We start from the raw sequence: 16,541 nt of genomic DNA, 5'->3' as shown, positions 1-16,541 counted from the left end.
CTGTTTGCTTTAAATGGTGCTAAGGTTCAGTTATACTGCATCAAAATCTTTCTAGGTCAATGTACTCTCCTTTTCCGTCTATTTTCCTGCATCAAACACTAGTCGATTCTGAACACTGAACATCACGCTTCCTTTTCACTACCTTGAAAACTGTTACCTTTTTGGCTTTTACCCTTCACAGTTATTTTCTAGAGAACTTTTGCCGAGAGCAAAACATGAATTCCTTCTATTATCCATTGCGGATAGGGATTTTGTTAAGTGTTACATAATATAACACGTACACACACACACACATATATATATATATATATTACTCTGAAAACATATACTTTTTATTTGTTAGCAGAACACATGATATATGTGCTAATGCACCTAGGACTCCGAAAGTGTACTAGTCTCTCCGTTTCATGACTTAGGCCCAACTTCATCTCAAATAATTAATAAGAAATCTTGGAAAAGAAAGATAAAAGAGTAACACTTCAGATTACATAAACTAGGAACAGTCGACCAACTTTATACCCTTTACAAAGACACTCCTTACAACATTGTAAATTATGGCATCACTCATTCTAAACACGAAACTGACTTGTACAATATGTAGCAAAGAGAAAAACGGATTGGGATGCGGATAAAGAAAAAACAAATAAAAAGAATGAAAACACATTTCGGAAACAAGAACTTAAAACTTCCTAATCACACACTATGAATTTAAGACAGCAACCTCACATGACTATCTCTGGCTTCACAATGTTTGACTTGATCTCCTTGTGAGGTAAAACCACACCACCATTGCTGTAAACTTCATCACAAACATGGACATCTTCTCCAAGGATGGTCATATTCTCCACACGGGCCCATTGCCCTACGGTGGAATGCCATCCAATGATACTGCTGGATATGCAAGAGTGCTTTTTAATCCGAACTCCTCGCATAACTGTGCAGCGTGAAAGCCTGACACCTGACTCAACGACACAGCCAGGACCGATTGCAACATCAGGTCCAATGAGACATCCCTCACCAATATCAGCAGTTTCGTGTACAATGACATTTCCCACAATATGTGGACCACTGGCCAGTTTAGAAGGAGAGTTTTTCCTCAGTGAGTCCAGGTAAAGTGTCAGACCAGAAATATAGTCCCTTGGTTGTCCAATGTCCATCCAAAATCCTGGCAGGACCATTGCATATAGCTTTTTCGCTGCTGCGATATTTGGAAACACCTCTTTCTCGATAGAAGTGGGTCTCAGTTCAATTCGATCCAAAACCGAGGGGTTCAATAGGTAGATTCCAGCATTGATTTTATTACCAACAAACAACTTTGGTTTCTCTACAAATTTCTCAACCTGTCCAGTAGTCTCGTCCATTACAACCACACCATATTTTGACGGCTCATCAACCTAAAAATAAGATCTGAAAGCTCAAATATGTACCGCATATGTATATAATCTGAACTGTATATAAATCGTCTCAACTCAGTTACCTTTGTCACCATTATGGAAGCCTCTCCTCCATGGGTTTTGTGGAATGCAATCATTTCTTTAAGTGGATACTCACTGATAACATCACTGTTGAGAACAAAAAATGGCTCTCCAGAGTCATCTACTAGTTTATCCCTCGCAAGAGCCAAGGGGCCAGCAGTACCCAGTGGTTCAGTTTCTTGAGAACAAGTGATTTTGATGCCAAGTTTTGCCTCAAATTCCTTCAAGAAATTCAACATAACCTGCAGGTGGAAGTTTTTCCAACGCCAAATAAAGCTTTATTTACCTTAATCTCATTAAGAAAACAGAATGGTGAGGAGATATGAAATCCTTACCTCCGGTTGGTAATTGATGGCCAGTACCACTTCATTGACTCCAATGGCCTTGAGAGCCTCTATCTGCAAAACAAGTACAATTAGAAGATAAATTAGTAGGGTAGTATACTAAGTGTATTAAGAGATATATACGAAAAGGATAGACACACATACACATCCGTAGTCAGGTATGCACCAGTGCATACACAGTGATAAGATGGTAAAGAGAACAAACACAAGGAGAAAAGACAATAAAGATCAATGAAATTCAAAATACCTACACTTGCAAGAAGGAGAAAACAATTTTATTCACTTCTTGAGTAAAGGTGGAAGAAGATACAATCAACAAAAAGTGTAACAGCTACTGAGAGCAATCAAAACTTTTAAATTTTGAGTCTATGTACGTTTATACTCTAAATTGATAAATGAAAAATCAATTTTTTTTTCTATTTTTAATAGCAAGATTCAGATTTGAATAACAAACAGGTTTTTTTCTTAATATACGGGTATTACAAAACTAAGAAAAAAACATAGTATTGACAATTCAGCTAGATTTATGGTGATTTATTGGATAAAATAATATGGTATGAATAATTCATTAGTGTAAGAGTCAATAGATCAAATGACAAGGCCTGTCCCTAATTTACTCATGAATGGTCCATACTTGTTCAAGAAAAAGACTTCAAAATGCTTTACCTGATGCAGAATCATGGGCTTGTTAGCAAAATCAACAAGAGGCTTGGGAACACTGAGTGTCAATGGCCTCAACCTCGTTCCAAAACCTCCAACCAAAATCAGTGCCTTCATTGTGATATGATGCCCTTTGTTTTTCCAGCAAATTATAACTTAGAAGCAGATCAAAAGTAAATAACAGAGAACACAAACCCAGATGTGTAAAACAATTTTCACTCTGCTCTATTATAAATCTGCTTGCCCGGAAGGAACTTGCACGGAACTCTTCACGGACGCTTGTGAAATTTAAACAGCTGGCAAAGAATTTGCACTTTAGATGACAGGTGATCAAAGGACGTGAGACGAATGCAGCTAAAGATGGTAACTGAAATGACAAAAAAAAAAGGAAAGAACAGTTTGTCAGAAAAAGCTTAAGACATAAAACCCTGAAACCTTTACATTCGTCCAAATTTCAAAAGAAGCAAAAACAAGATCAAATTATGTGTGTCATTACATCATAGATATAGAAAGGAAAGTAAAATGAAGCATAAGGTGTAGCCCGATATGAAACCCAGCTATACAATGCTACTAGCTTTCAATGAAGGAAAAAATACGGTCCAATCTAGTCAAGGTTTATTTATAAACTGTGCTATCTCTCAGAATTGCAGTAAACGGCAAACATTTGCATTTTTCTGATAATTTCAGGGTGAGACTGTCTCCGTATTTCAAATTAACAAGATTCCTGCATAACTTTCAATGATAAAAATATCTCCACTTAGGAAGCCCTCAATGTAAAGTGCATTGCATTAGTTCCACACGAGAGAAACAAATATGCCAGACAGGAACATAAGTTTGGCTACTGAAGAAAGATACATGTAAAACAGTGATATATAATTGATTCCCAACTATTACCTTCTGCTACATTGCTTGATCTGTTAAGAATTGAGCTAGAGAAAAAAATACATAAAATGGTGTGTATAATATTGAGAATACTTTCATACGAGGAGTTAATCTTCATATATATAAATGGTTGATATTGGATTTAGGGAGAATCAAATTTGACTTCTGTTGTCAAAATTAGTTCAATGGATAGCGTTAGAGATTTGAGTTTACTGACATTACTGACGAGAAAAGGCCCCTTCTTTATACTATTTTCAGGAATGAATTTCTCAAAAAGAACACATTTTGGAGAAAATACAAGGGAGTTATTTATCTAGCTGAATCTTTTTTGTTGGTCTTTATCTTGTAGAATCTAGCTTCTACAAATAAGCATGCATCATAAGAATGTTCTAGATCTATTGAACCCAAGCCTAATGAGACTAGCCCGATTTTGCATTGCATGTACTATGTCATGCAAGGTATCAGAAATTTCAGTAGTATTTGTATTTTTAATATTTTGTTATACAATACTTCACAAAAGCTTAAATTGAAGCAAAGCAGGAAAGGCACCATGCAAAAGAGAATTCAAATTACCGAATACTTAACAACAGCACCAGATCTGATACTACACAATTGTTTTCATCAAATTCAACACAGGATGAGACTAAAGTACAATGCAATCACACAAACACCGCGTGATGAAAGAACAAAACGGAGTAAACACGAATTAAAAAAAAAAGAAGGAACCGTCAATTCGGAATCAGAACAAACGCAAATTACATTGCCACATAAAACATTCACCTCACCTCCATTCATGCAGAAAGCAAACAGTAACAAATATATAAATAAAATAAAGATCGAAAGACGAAGAGAACAGAATTGACCTGAGGAAAAATTGAGATCCGTCTGGGGGCGAATCAGAAACCCCCCAACTCGAACGAGTCAACCAGGCGAGTCAGAGTGGGTCTCGAAGAACAACCCAACGGTTCAGTACGTGAGCTGTTACAATGGCGTTGGTCACCGCTCGTCATCGTCCTTGTTTATATACGCGCCAACCTTACACTGCTATAACCACGCACGCTTTTTTTGTTTCTTTTATCGTTATTATAATTAATTAATTGATTAATAATTAATTAATTGGATATCTTTTCAGTCTCTCAAGGAACCTTAGGCCTTGTTTGGTGAAAGCGTCGGTGGCTTCGGCTTTCACGGTTTTCCATATTTCATTTTCTTCCTTAACTCTTTATTACTCTATTCACAATTATAGTATTGTGATTGATGACATTAATATATATGGAAAGATACTAGGAAATTAAGAAGTCACCATCATGCATTTAACTTTATTTTAATATCTTTTAAACTTAAAATGTTTCTTATATAAATTTCCTGTCTTCCTAAAATACACCTTTTTTATTTTTTCTGAATTGTTGAATAATACCTATAAAACAAAAATAATGTATTTTTGAAGAATAGAAAACAAATTTTAAGAAATTAGAAAAATATAAATATATTTTATCTTTTTTAACCATAATGGTTAGTTTATTTGCCAATCCAGCATTTTCCTAAAGTATAATGTTTTCTCGGATCGTTCTTTTTCTTGTTTAGATAAATGCAAAACCAGTTGCCATTTTATTCCAAATTGTTTTCGACTTTAATTTGGCAATTCTACGTAACAAAAAAACCATTTCTTTAAATCAATAATTCAAAACAACCACTTTACGTGTTTCTATTGTGAGAGTTAATTTCAATATATAAAATAATACCTTTCTCATTCAAGTTTTCAACGTAGTTAATGGTTTTATATTTGGACGCTTTTTGAGAACTTTCATGAAAAATATATATTATATATAGATACAGATATACAACCTTTATTAAACATTTTGAAAAAATTGAACAAAAGCCTTCAATTTTGCTTCAACTGAAAGATCCTAAAAGGTGGCAAGCATTCTTGGTAAGGCTCTTTGTATACATTCATCCCTTACAAATCTGGTCAAATCAGAAACTAGCTTTAATAAATAAACATTGACTGAACCATTTAGAAATTTCTAGAGTTTAATAAATATTATTTTTTATCATTAAAAAATAAACTTGCTTGAAAAAATATCATATAAAAACCAATGTTATTGTAATTTTTAGTGTTTATTATAAAAAATTAACACATATATATATAATATGATAATATAAAAAGTCTTTATAGTTATCACTGGAGCTGGATTTGTGGGTTTAGACTACTTCCATTGTAATAATGGTTCGTGAAAATAAAAAGAAATGGTGATCAGCTAAGCAAGTTTCTTTTGTGTTTTCTTTAAATTGCAGTCAAAGTCATCAGAGTGTAATAAACAAAACTACGCGTTGACTTCTTTTTTTCTTTTTGCAGAATAGCAAGCTAGTCACAGAATTTGTAGAAATATATAATATCACTTAAATAATAATTAAGAAATATATAATATCACTTAATAATTAAGAAAAATATAGGGTATTGGAATTCAATCCCTGTATATATATAGTTTCCATGGCTGTTGTGCTTTTTTAAACATGTTTTTTATGGATTATTTTTACTTTTGTTAGAAATGATAGGTATCCTTCTAACTAGAATTAGAAGTTTGTAGCAAAAGAAAAAGTCTGTGGAACGTCATAATATCTCATGATTAATCTTGGAGTTGGAGGAAACTGTTCAATGAAATTGTGAAATTGTAACATCAAACCCCTCGTAATCTGATAATAATGTACAAGTGATACCAAATAAAAACAAATTATGCCTGAGTATTATTATATTGTTATTTAATTAAATTATTATATATTACTTATATAAGGATAATAATGGGTGAAATAAGTGGGAATGACATTGTGTTTCTTACGTCAGATTTGTGGATAAATGAGGAAGAGAAATAAGATTTTATCTCTTTTAAAACGAGGTGATTGGAAAGGATGAAAAATATAATTACTAAATGTTTTTTTTAAAATTTACAACAACTAATAATCATAATAGCAAAAAAAAAATAACATCAATAAAATAATTTAATGATACTGATAATAAAATATAAAGTATTTAAAAATCATATTAATTGAGAAAATAATACAACATCTAAATAAAATACTAATAAAAATTATAATGAAAAATAATTCATTAATAATAGTATTATTTTTTTATAATTCAATATTTAATCAAAATCATTTTAACCAATCACATTTATTGATTTAATCTTATCCACATTTTGTTTTAATCATTGGACTGCTTATTTTATTTTACTTCATGCATTTACACTTGGCAGTTGCTCCCTCCACCACCACCGAATACTCCCTGCACCATCTCATACCAATTTTGTCCTTCTCTAAAACGGATGTGAACATCCGTTTCACCTTCAACGGATGTTGACATCCGTCCGTTTATATATTTTATATTTTAATTTATTTATTTTATTTAAAAAAAAAATCTTCAACGGATGTGGCGACATCCGTTAACGGATTGCCACATCCGTTTAAATAAAAATTTTAAAACCATTTTTATTATTATTTAAATAATAATATATAAATAAATTAATAATAATTATTTTATTAAATAAAATAAAATTAATTCATAAATAATTAAGTAATAATTTTAAATTAATTAAATAATATTTATATATTAATTTAAAATATAATAAATTAAAAACTAAAAATTTAAAAAGAAAAAACTTCATTTACCACATCCTGTTTTAATAAATTTTTAAAAACTATTTTATTATTTAAATAATAATACATAAATTAAATTAATAATAATTATTTTATTAAATAAAATAAAATAAAATAAATTTATAATTAATTAAATAATAATTTAAAAATTTTAAATAATTTTATATATTAATTTAAAATATAATAAAATAAAAAACTAAAAACTTTGAAAAGAAAAAAACTCACGGATTACAACACCCGTATCCTTTTTTAATAAATTTTTCAAAAATATTTTAATTATTATTTAAAATAATAATACATAAATTAAATTAATAATAATTATTTTATTAAATAAAATAAAATTAATTTATAAATAATTAAGTAATAATTTTAAAAAAAGTTAAATAATATTTATATATTAATTTAAAAACTTAAAAAAATTAAAAACTTAAAAAAAAAAATTAAACGGATGTGGGAATTCGTTAACGGATGTGGCACATCCGTTGAAGAATTTTTTCTTCAACAGATGTCGACATCCGTTCAAGAAAAAAGAGGAGGTGTATGATATTTTAAAATATAAAGGGTTAAATATGTTTTTAGTCCTTAAACTATTGGTCGTTTCTGATTTTCGTCCCTCTTCCAAAGTAAGGTACAATTTGGTCCTCATTCTTTAGAAAAACGTTCGTTTTAGTCCTCAAAATTTTGTTTTTAGTCCTCGTTTTAGTCCTCAAAATGTTCGTTTTTTCGACTAAAACGAACGTTTTTTAAAGATTGAGGACTAAATTGTACCTTACTTTGGAAGAGGGACGAAAACCAGAAACGGTCAATAGTTTAGGGACTAAAAACATATTTAACCCAAATATAAAAGATAGTTTTGGAATTTAAAAAAAGTGTGGTGGTGCAGGAAGGAATGTGTGGTGGTGTAGGGAGTAACCCTCTTACACTTGTAATAACCCCACACCCCAATGTATTGTTGGATCTGTCCTTCTATTTACTTGTTGTACCTCAATGTTCACTGCACACACCATACATATAATGCTTACTACACCATTCATTTACTCTCTGCACCACCAATTTATTTATTTTTGGACTGATTTACTTCATTCACCGTTCACATGCAACTTTTCGATTAAAATAATAATAAAAAAATATTAAAAATGTTTCTTTCCCTTTTACTTTTTTCGGCTTCTATAAATTTGATCGCATTTTTGGTGTCTATTTTATGGCTGTATGACATTCAAAATAAAATATCAAGAAATATAAAATTTTCAAAAATGTAAAAAGCAACATTTTTTCAAATAGTCCTCTTTTTATTTTTTTTGTCAATCCAGCTAAACAATATTTTTTATTCTTTTAGTACATTTTTTATTTTTATTTTGAAGAAAATTAAATATTTTTAAAAACTACATCATTTTACACATTTACTATCGTATTTGGTGCATGCGCTTTAGAATGTCCCTGTGACTCCTAGATTTAAAATCTAATTTTTGCAAATTATGTTTTATTTTATGATTTTTTATAATTTTTCGGAATAAATTATTGTAGCGATTCTAAAATTTTATTTTTCACACTAATATTTTTTGTCCGCTTTTTCATACGATTTAGGTTGCAATAATATATATATATATATATATATATATATATATATATATATATATATATATTAATATATATATATGTGTGTGTGTGTGTGTGTGTGTGTCAATATGGGATTGAAGGATTACTAATAAAGCTTTGAAAATTTGTACAAATAGAAAATGGAAAACATGTGTCTATCATTCATTTTTTAAACTTTATAACAATTAACATTCTTTGGAAATAATATTTTCCAAAATGTCTTTTAACTATTTTTTGACAAAAAAATTTCCATTGTAAATAAAAGTCTAATTTTCTGAATTAAAAATACTTCTACAGTAAAAACACTGTGTTTCTTTTTTAATATGATAAATAGTTAATATTTTTTAATATAAAAAAAAGGGTTTGAATGAAAACATAATTATTAGTTAATATTGGAAAATATGAAAGGAAGGATGATAAAAGGATTGTTGCATGTATTTTTGTCAATGATCATCATTATGTTAGAAGCGAACTGGTCAAATGAACCTTACACCACAGTGCTGTCAAAATCTTCTAACATTGATTAGATGAATCCCTTTTATCGGTTATTTCTACAAAGTATAGGGCATTTTTTTTCTTACTCTATTGCTATATTCTCCTTCAACACACACGACACTTTGCAGATCAAGTTTATTCTGTTTTCGGCATGCCGTCCTGAGCCGTCTGTGTCTGAAGTGTCCAACATAGAATCGCAGTATTGGAACTATCTTCTTCCGAGCTCTATATATATCACTTCTAACCTGCACACTTCCACAGCACATGAGCAACATCGACATTTATTAACAAAACACTCATATATAAAGGAGAAGTTGAGTTGCCAACTATGGCTCTTTCACCACTCACCATACTTGTGGTCATTGCCACCATCTTCCTCCCATCCATTGCTGTGGCCAAGGATATTGTAGTTGGGGATGATCATGGATGGACAGTAGGCTTTGATTACTCTGCTTGGGCTGCTGATAAGACCTTCTTTGTTGGGGACGTACTTGGTATGTTCAACTCATCAAATTATTTTATATTTTCATCCAATCATTAATTCTAATACACCGTAATATCATTGATTTTTGTAATGATTACTTAAGAATCATTTCAATTATTTTATATTCGAATACAACCAAGTGCTCCATATTAATGCTGTATTCATTTTATAATCTGTAGTATTCAAGTATCCTGTTGGAGAACACAATGTATTCAAAGTGAATGGAACTGCATTCCAGAGCTGCACTGTTCCTCCACCAAGTGAAGCATTGACTACTGGAAGTGACCGTATTGTATTGGCAATTCCTGGAAGAAAATGGTACATTTGTGGTTTTGGAGGTCACTGCAGTGCTGGCCAAAAGCTTGTTATCACAGTTCAACCCCAAACACTACCCCCAACCCTACCACCTGCCCCTGCACCTTCACCTTCTAAGGATGGACCTGGTTTTGGTGGATGGGTGTCTAAGATATTAACCATATTTCACTAAATTCACTGTTGCTTTAACCTATGTTTAGAGAGTGTGACATTGTTTTTCATAAGCTTTTGAGGAAGTGGTATTAGTCCTCAGAATAACTTATTGTTTCTGTTTTGAAGTTCAAAATGGAAGTTTGTGAATGTGGTCGCTAGCTCAATCCAGCTACCATTCAAATAAAATTGCAAATTTGCCTTCCATTCCATTCTTCTCTAATATTCCTATATCTTGACATTACTCTTGTAATTTTAATTATAGTTGTATCCATCCTCACTGTCACTAGTATTTATCAACTTACTTTCCTTTAACTGATTGAATTTCTGTGCAAGAAAGGAAGCTAAAAGAGGTAAACTCTCATTATTCTCGCCTACGAGAGAAAGGTGTAAGGCAACGAGGTTCTTCGAAAATGTCCACAAGACGTAACGTACAAGTGCTTGTCTTGTCAATTCAATAATTACTAGCTAACTGAAGCTATTAGGCTAATAAACTTGGATTATTTCTCAGACATTGGTAATGGCTTGTGTTGAAACCTATAAAATCAATCCAATTTCAAAACCTTGAATATTTTATGCTTCAGTTTAGCAGGACGAGGATTTGAAACAGCTTTTGCAATTGTTTTACATCAGAACTTTTCATCCGGCAAAGGTAATAATAAATTTACATAGATATGATACATTTGCAAAACAAGATCCTGAATTCTAGAACTCAAAATTTAGTATAGCAACAACAAACAGCGATAAGTTTCCAAATCAAAAACATCAGACAACTCGACAACATCATTAACATCAAAATAAACTACTACACTACCTTTGCTGAGGTAATAATACTGATGATATACTCAATCTCCTCTGCTACCTCTTTCATTGAAGGTCGGTTCTGTCTCTTTTCCTCCAAGCAGCCCAATGCCAGAAATGCCACTGCCTTCATAGTCTCTAGCTCTATAGTGTTGGCTACATTCTTCAACACTGGATCAATGACATCCATCAACAGTTCCTCCTCCATCATTCTATGAACATAAATTGCCAAGTTCACATCATCTGGTGCCCTGTTAAAATCTATTGCTTTCTGAGCTGTCAAAAGCTCAAGAAGCACCACTCCAAAACTGTAAACATCACTCTTCTCAGTCAATTGGAAGTTTCTATAATACTCAGGATCAAGGTACCCAAGGGTCCCCTGAGCACAAGTGGAGATATGACTCATATCTGTCTGGGCCAATCTAGACAACCCAAAATCTGAAACCTTGGCATTCAGATTGATATCTAGCAGAATGTTGCTAGACTTGACATCTCTGTGGTAGATAGGAGGCACAGCCATGAAGTGAAGATAAGCAAGACCCTCAGCAGTCTGACGTGCAATTTCAAGGCGATGAGTCCAACTAAGCGAACCACGGCCCTTAGGAATTTGACCTTGCAAGTGATCAAGAACGGTACCATTTTCTATGAACTCATAAACCAAAATAGGCTGCTCCAGTTCCACGCAGCAACCAAGTAGACCGACAAGGTTTCGGTGGTTAACTTGGCATAATATGCGAACCTCATTAAGGACTTGATCAGTGCCTTTGGGGTTGCCAAGCTTGGCACACTTGACAGCCACAGCAGTACCATCTTGAAGAAAGCCCTTGTAAACTTCACCATAGCCCCCGACACCAAGAAGTCGGTCATTGGAGAAGTCGTTTGTGGCTTTCTTTATCTCTTTGCCACTGAAAAGTTTAGCGGCTCTTCCCCCATTACTGGCATTCAGAATTCCTTCACGCTCTTTGGCTAACCGGGCTTGTGCTTCTTTGATGCGCTTGTGGCGTTTGTAGAATAGAAAGGCAATGATGGCAAGGATGATTGCTGCTCCAGCCCCACATACTGAACCTGCACATTGTTACCATCAAATTGTAAATAAATAGTGCATCATACGAAAGAGGCCACAAGAACCATTGTTCAGAATCGTGGTCAAGTTTTCACTCATCAAGGATACTGAGAACATATTTTTCTTTTCTCAATGGATGAAATATACCAGCAATTTATCAGCTCTAAATTCACACAAAAATGTACCGGTACATATTTATTTAGTTCTTTACATGCAAATTAAAATTTTATCTCTTCTATTAACTCACAATGCTTGAGTAGGTTGATTCTTTGACCTGTATTTAACTTCCATTATATGACAAAGACTCAATTCACATGCCGTCATTAATGCACTTTTTCAACAATTTCGTTGTATATGAATTATGTGTTCACCTATCATGTAGTGCACGACCAATTATCCGCACGAAACATCCCTGACTTTTTTTAAGAAATCCGTGTTACAACTAGTCCAGACTATGAAAAAGAGATGTCAAAACAAAATCACCTCTAACAAATAGCAAACCAAGAAGGCTTATTATTAAACAATACCATATTCATACATAAAATTTAGTTAGAATCCTCTCGCAATTAATTTTTCAATTGTCATCCAAATATATATTATTATAGACTTAAAAAATTTACATTTTTTCCTAAAAAAAATCCAGAAGTTACATTAATAATACACGTGTTGATGTTAATTAACAAGGTTATACATTATCTTCTAATCACAATAGGATAAATCTTTTAAAATTAACAAAAAAAATTATCTTAAATTATATTAAACATGACTTCCGATAATTGATAATAATAACTTCTTTTATACAGACGACATCCGGTTGTGTTTTGTTCGGTTTACGTTTGGCCTCTTTTAAATGACATTTCTCAGTAAACTCACTGAGATATGTTAGCTTTTCTTCAAATTACGCTTACAAGCTCATCATATTTGATAATGAAAATAATACCGTCGTTTTAATCCAAACTCGACTAGTAATTCACCGACCATACATCAATAAACTTTAATCTAACATGCATTATGTCTATTAAACTGGTTCATATTCTAAAAATCAAGTTAATTTTTGTAAAATAAAAATGAGAGATTAAAAAGGAAAACAAAAAGGCGAAACTAATACCTGCGATTATGACCTTTTTATTAGTTGAATCCCCACAACCGTCTGGGTTCTGGCATGTAATTTCTGCATAAAAAGTCAAACCGGAATTCCAAACTTAGTCAACGTAAGAAGAAATAGGAGAAGGGGTATAATCCTGTACAACTCACTTTTAGCACACACCCCTTGGATGGGGTTCCACACGAGCCCATCGTGACAGAAGCACCTCTTGATCCCGCTCGTAGAGGAGGCGTCGGGCCCACAAGTCGACGTGGCAGAGTCGCAATCCTCCTGGGATCCACAAACGGTTTCTCTGGGCGAGAGCCACTGAATCTCCAAACCTGGTTCGGCCAGCGGCTCACAGGTTGAGCCGTGTTGAGGTTAACGAAGCTGGAGTAGGCGCTGCAACCAGAGTCTCTTACGCGAATCATATAGGAGTTGCTGGAGCCGCCAGTACGATAGGTGCAGCAGAGGCCGCTCTGGCAGGCGGAGGCGGAGGCGGTGGCATTGATGTAGGCGTTGCAGGCGCTAGCTGCGGAGCAGTTGAGGGGGGACTGAAGGAGCGTGAGGGTACAGTTGAGGTAGACGATGGTGTTGGAACTGGTGATGTTGAAGGGGAGGGTGCTGTTGAGCTGGATCCCCTGGTGCACCTTATCGGGGACGCACGTGTTCTGCACGAGCGCAGCAGGCCGTATCACAAGGCGCTGCGATTTCGCGTCGATGGACTCGATCGGGTACGAGTTGTTCAGCGTGTCGAAGATGAGTGTGCCGGAGCTGCACCGAATTTTGTACAGCGGATCGCCGCATGTCGAGGTGGTGCTGAGGGGAAACGGCACCGTGGTGTTGCCGCACGCGGGACACGGTGTGGCGGGGGACACGTGCGGGGCGCGTGATAGCATCAGCAGCATAATTGCCAAAACGAAGTGTCTGGTGGTGAACTCCATTGGTGGCAAAGCTGGCAGTTGAAACTGCTGCTTCTTCCTTCTTAAATACTGTCATGTTAATTCATTAACTTTCTTAAATTTATATTTTATTTAATATAATTTGTATTTAATACTGCAACTCAATATGATAAATATACTTGATGAAACCCTTTTCACTATTTATAGGGTTAGAACTTTGAATTGAATTTGAAAAATTAATGAGAAGGTGAATTAAAAAGTTTACGGAAATTTAGGTTACACACTATCTAAGAAACTCAGATATATGGAATTATATAACTTTAATTGAGAGAATTTCAAAAATGAGAAAAAGATTTACGTTTTAAATTTCAAGTTAAGTTGGAGAATTACTTAATTTGTTCTGATAGAACGAGAGAGATATAACTACAAAATAATTTTGGACAAAAGTGAATTTTTGAATTTCGGGTCAACGAAAAACAATAGGTGAATATTAAAGACGAAAAAAAAAATCATTCTTTTTAAGAGGGTGAACGTACAAAAGATAAGAAAGTCATCTAACACAGTCAAAATATTCTTGAATGACTTATAAACTTAAAAAATAATTCTAACTAAAATAAAATAAATAAACTCTACTTTTATGAATAAAAACTCTATTTTTATTAAAAATGATTAAATTTATATAGAAGCTTTGATCATCAAAATTAAAAAAAAATCCACTAATTACAATTACATTTGACTTAAACTGATAATAATCTCACTATTTAATAAGAGATTATACCTGAAATTGTGGCAATAAAAAGTCACTCAAAACCAATAAAATTTAACCCACCATTTATAAAGCTAGTTGTCCACATTTTTTATTTAAACCCTACTTTATAGTATTTTTTTTGTTTTTCATATATGCTTATAAAAATTAATAATACCTTTAAGTGAAGTATTCGAATATATGTAATTTTATTTATTTTAAAATTATTTAAGTTTGAATTTTAAAAAATCAATTCTGAAATACTTTGATATTTTAGAATTACAGGCATTTAGTAGAACCAAACAAACAAATCCAATTCTCAAATATAGATCATTGTACACTGATTACTTTATGCACTCAGTAGTTAATGATGAGGAAACTACTTTCTTAATATTTAAAAATGCATATTTATATTAGTCCTTAAAATATAATTATGTAACTTTTTTAATTCAAATTTTAAACAACAGCATGAACATATTTTTTGGACAAAGTAATAATAAAACGTTAACTTTAAGAATTTTAATAAAAAATTGAAATTTTTTTAATTGTAAATAGTACACTTTGAAAATCTAAATTGATAATTTAGTGAAGATTGTTGTAGGAGAAAACAAAAGAGAATATATTTCTTGAAGTTGACTTTTGTGTTTATGATTGATTTTTTTTCCAATAATGCTATCAACCGTAGCATCATTTTACTACTATTTTTATCATTGTATTTTATTTGCAACTATTTTTATCACTGTATTTTATTTGCACAAACTGTAGAGTTTATAGTTTATTGGGTGTTGCCAAAACAGTACTCAACGTGTTATTCTATGTTTGCTTTCTTGACTAAAGCATTTTTTTTTAATTTTGAATTGCATTATGCTTTGTTTCTTTTTTAAAGAAATGCGTCGAATTCAAAGTCTTGCAAAAATTCAATGTTAGGAAGGAATTATTTCCTATATAAAATACGTGAGAGCATATATATATAAATATATATATATATATATATAGGGGTTTGCTAACGCGCGTACGCCTGTTTTTCAGTTGGTACATTTTAGCAATGTGTACCGGGTTTTAGTAGACAAAAATATCCTTATATATCATGGATTTTAAGTTTTAAGGTTAAGGGTATTTTAATAATTTTCATTCTCAAAACTAAAAAAAAAAAAAAAACCCCAAACCCTTACTCACCTATCTCATTCCTCTCAACCCTTTCTCTTTCCTCTTTCTCACTCCAACCTTTTCTCTGTCATCCCTACTGTAGCCCCAATTGAAAAAAATCAGAAACACATGCCTTTAAAAAATTTTCCTTTGTAAAGAGTTGAGTCATTGACATATTCATCTTCAAGGCAAAGGTTCATTCAAGATCTCTTTAATTTCACCATCTTCACTAACCTCTCTAATTTTATCATCTGTATTTGTTGAATCATCATCTCTAAAAAAAAACCCTCCAGGCCAATTACCAATTCTTTCTGATGTCATTATGTTTGTGAAAATTAGATAAAATTATATACGACAAAAATTATAAAATGAAAACTCATTATAAAGTCATTTTTTTGTAAGAAATTGTTTAACAACTGAGTGTTTCTGATTTTTTTCCAGGCCAATTACCAATTCCTTTGATCTCATTATGCTTGTGAAAATTAGATAAAATTAGATAAGACAAAAATTATAAAATAAAAACTCATTATAAAATCATTTTTTTGTAAGAAATTGTTTAACAGCGAGTATTTCTGAATTTTTTCCAGTCAATTACCAATTCCTTTATGCTTGTGAAAATTGGATAAAATTAGATAAGACAAAAATTATAAGATGAAAACTCATTATAAAATCATTTTTTGTAAGATTGTTTAACAGCAGGGATGACAGAGAAAAGATTGGAGTGAGAAAGAGGAAAGAGAAAGGGTTG

At 32.3% G+C, this 16,541-nt stretch overlaps 2 protein-coding genes and 1 pseudogene across 2 annotated transcripts; 1 reads left to right on the top strand and 2 right to left on the bottom strand.

The window, feature by feature from the left end:
- Nucleotides 1–423: 423 nt before the first annotated feature.
- Nucleotides 424–4,505, bottom strand: LOC148195827 (mannose-1-phosphate guanylyltransferase 1-like). The gene is made up of 5 exons (XM_088094971.1): nt 4,225–4,505; nt 2,486–2,846; nt 1,811–1,873; nt 1,478–1,717; nt 424–1,394 (listed from the first exon to the last, which is right to left on the bottom strand). The coding sequence occupies exons 2-5, from the start codon at nt 2,594–2,596 to the stop codon at nt 723–725; spliced, it is 1,086 nt and encodes a 361-aa protein (XP_087951097.1). The 5' UTR covers nt 2,597–2,846; nt 4,225–4,505; the 3' UTR covers nt 424–722.
- Nucleotides 4,506–9,431: 4,926 nt separating this feature from the next.
- On the top strand, nt 9,432–10,333 carry LOC124831877 (blue copper protein 1a-like). Its single transcript, XM_047305970.2, has 2 exons — nt 9,432–9,597; nt 9,767–10,333. Exons 1-2 carry the CDS (start codon nt 9,432–9,434, stop codon nt 10,072–10,074), a joined length of 474 nt encoding a protein of 157 aa, XP_047161926.1. The 3' UTR covers nt 10,075–10,333.
- Nucleotides 10,334–10,705: 372 nt separating this feature from the next.
- Nucleotides 10,706–13,944, bottom strand: LOC148195826 (wall-associated receptor kinase-like 20; annotated as a pseudogene).
- Between the last annotated feature and the right edge of the window lie 2,597 nt (nt 13,945–16,541).

Source organism: Vigna umbellata, chromosome 7, assembly GCF_029865625.1.
Source record: "Vigna umbellata cultivar VRB3 chromosome 7, Vumbellata_1.0, whole genome shotgun sequence".
Taxonomy (NCBI): domain Eukaryota; kingdom Viridiplantae; phylum Streptophyta; class Magnoliopsida; order Fabales; family Fabaceae; genus Vigna; species Vigna umbellata.
The sequence above is the reverse complement of the archived record's forward strand: the minus strand, read 5'-3'. Positions and strand labels throughout refer to the sequence as shown.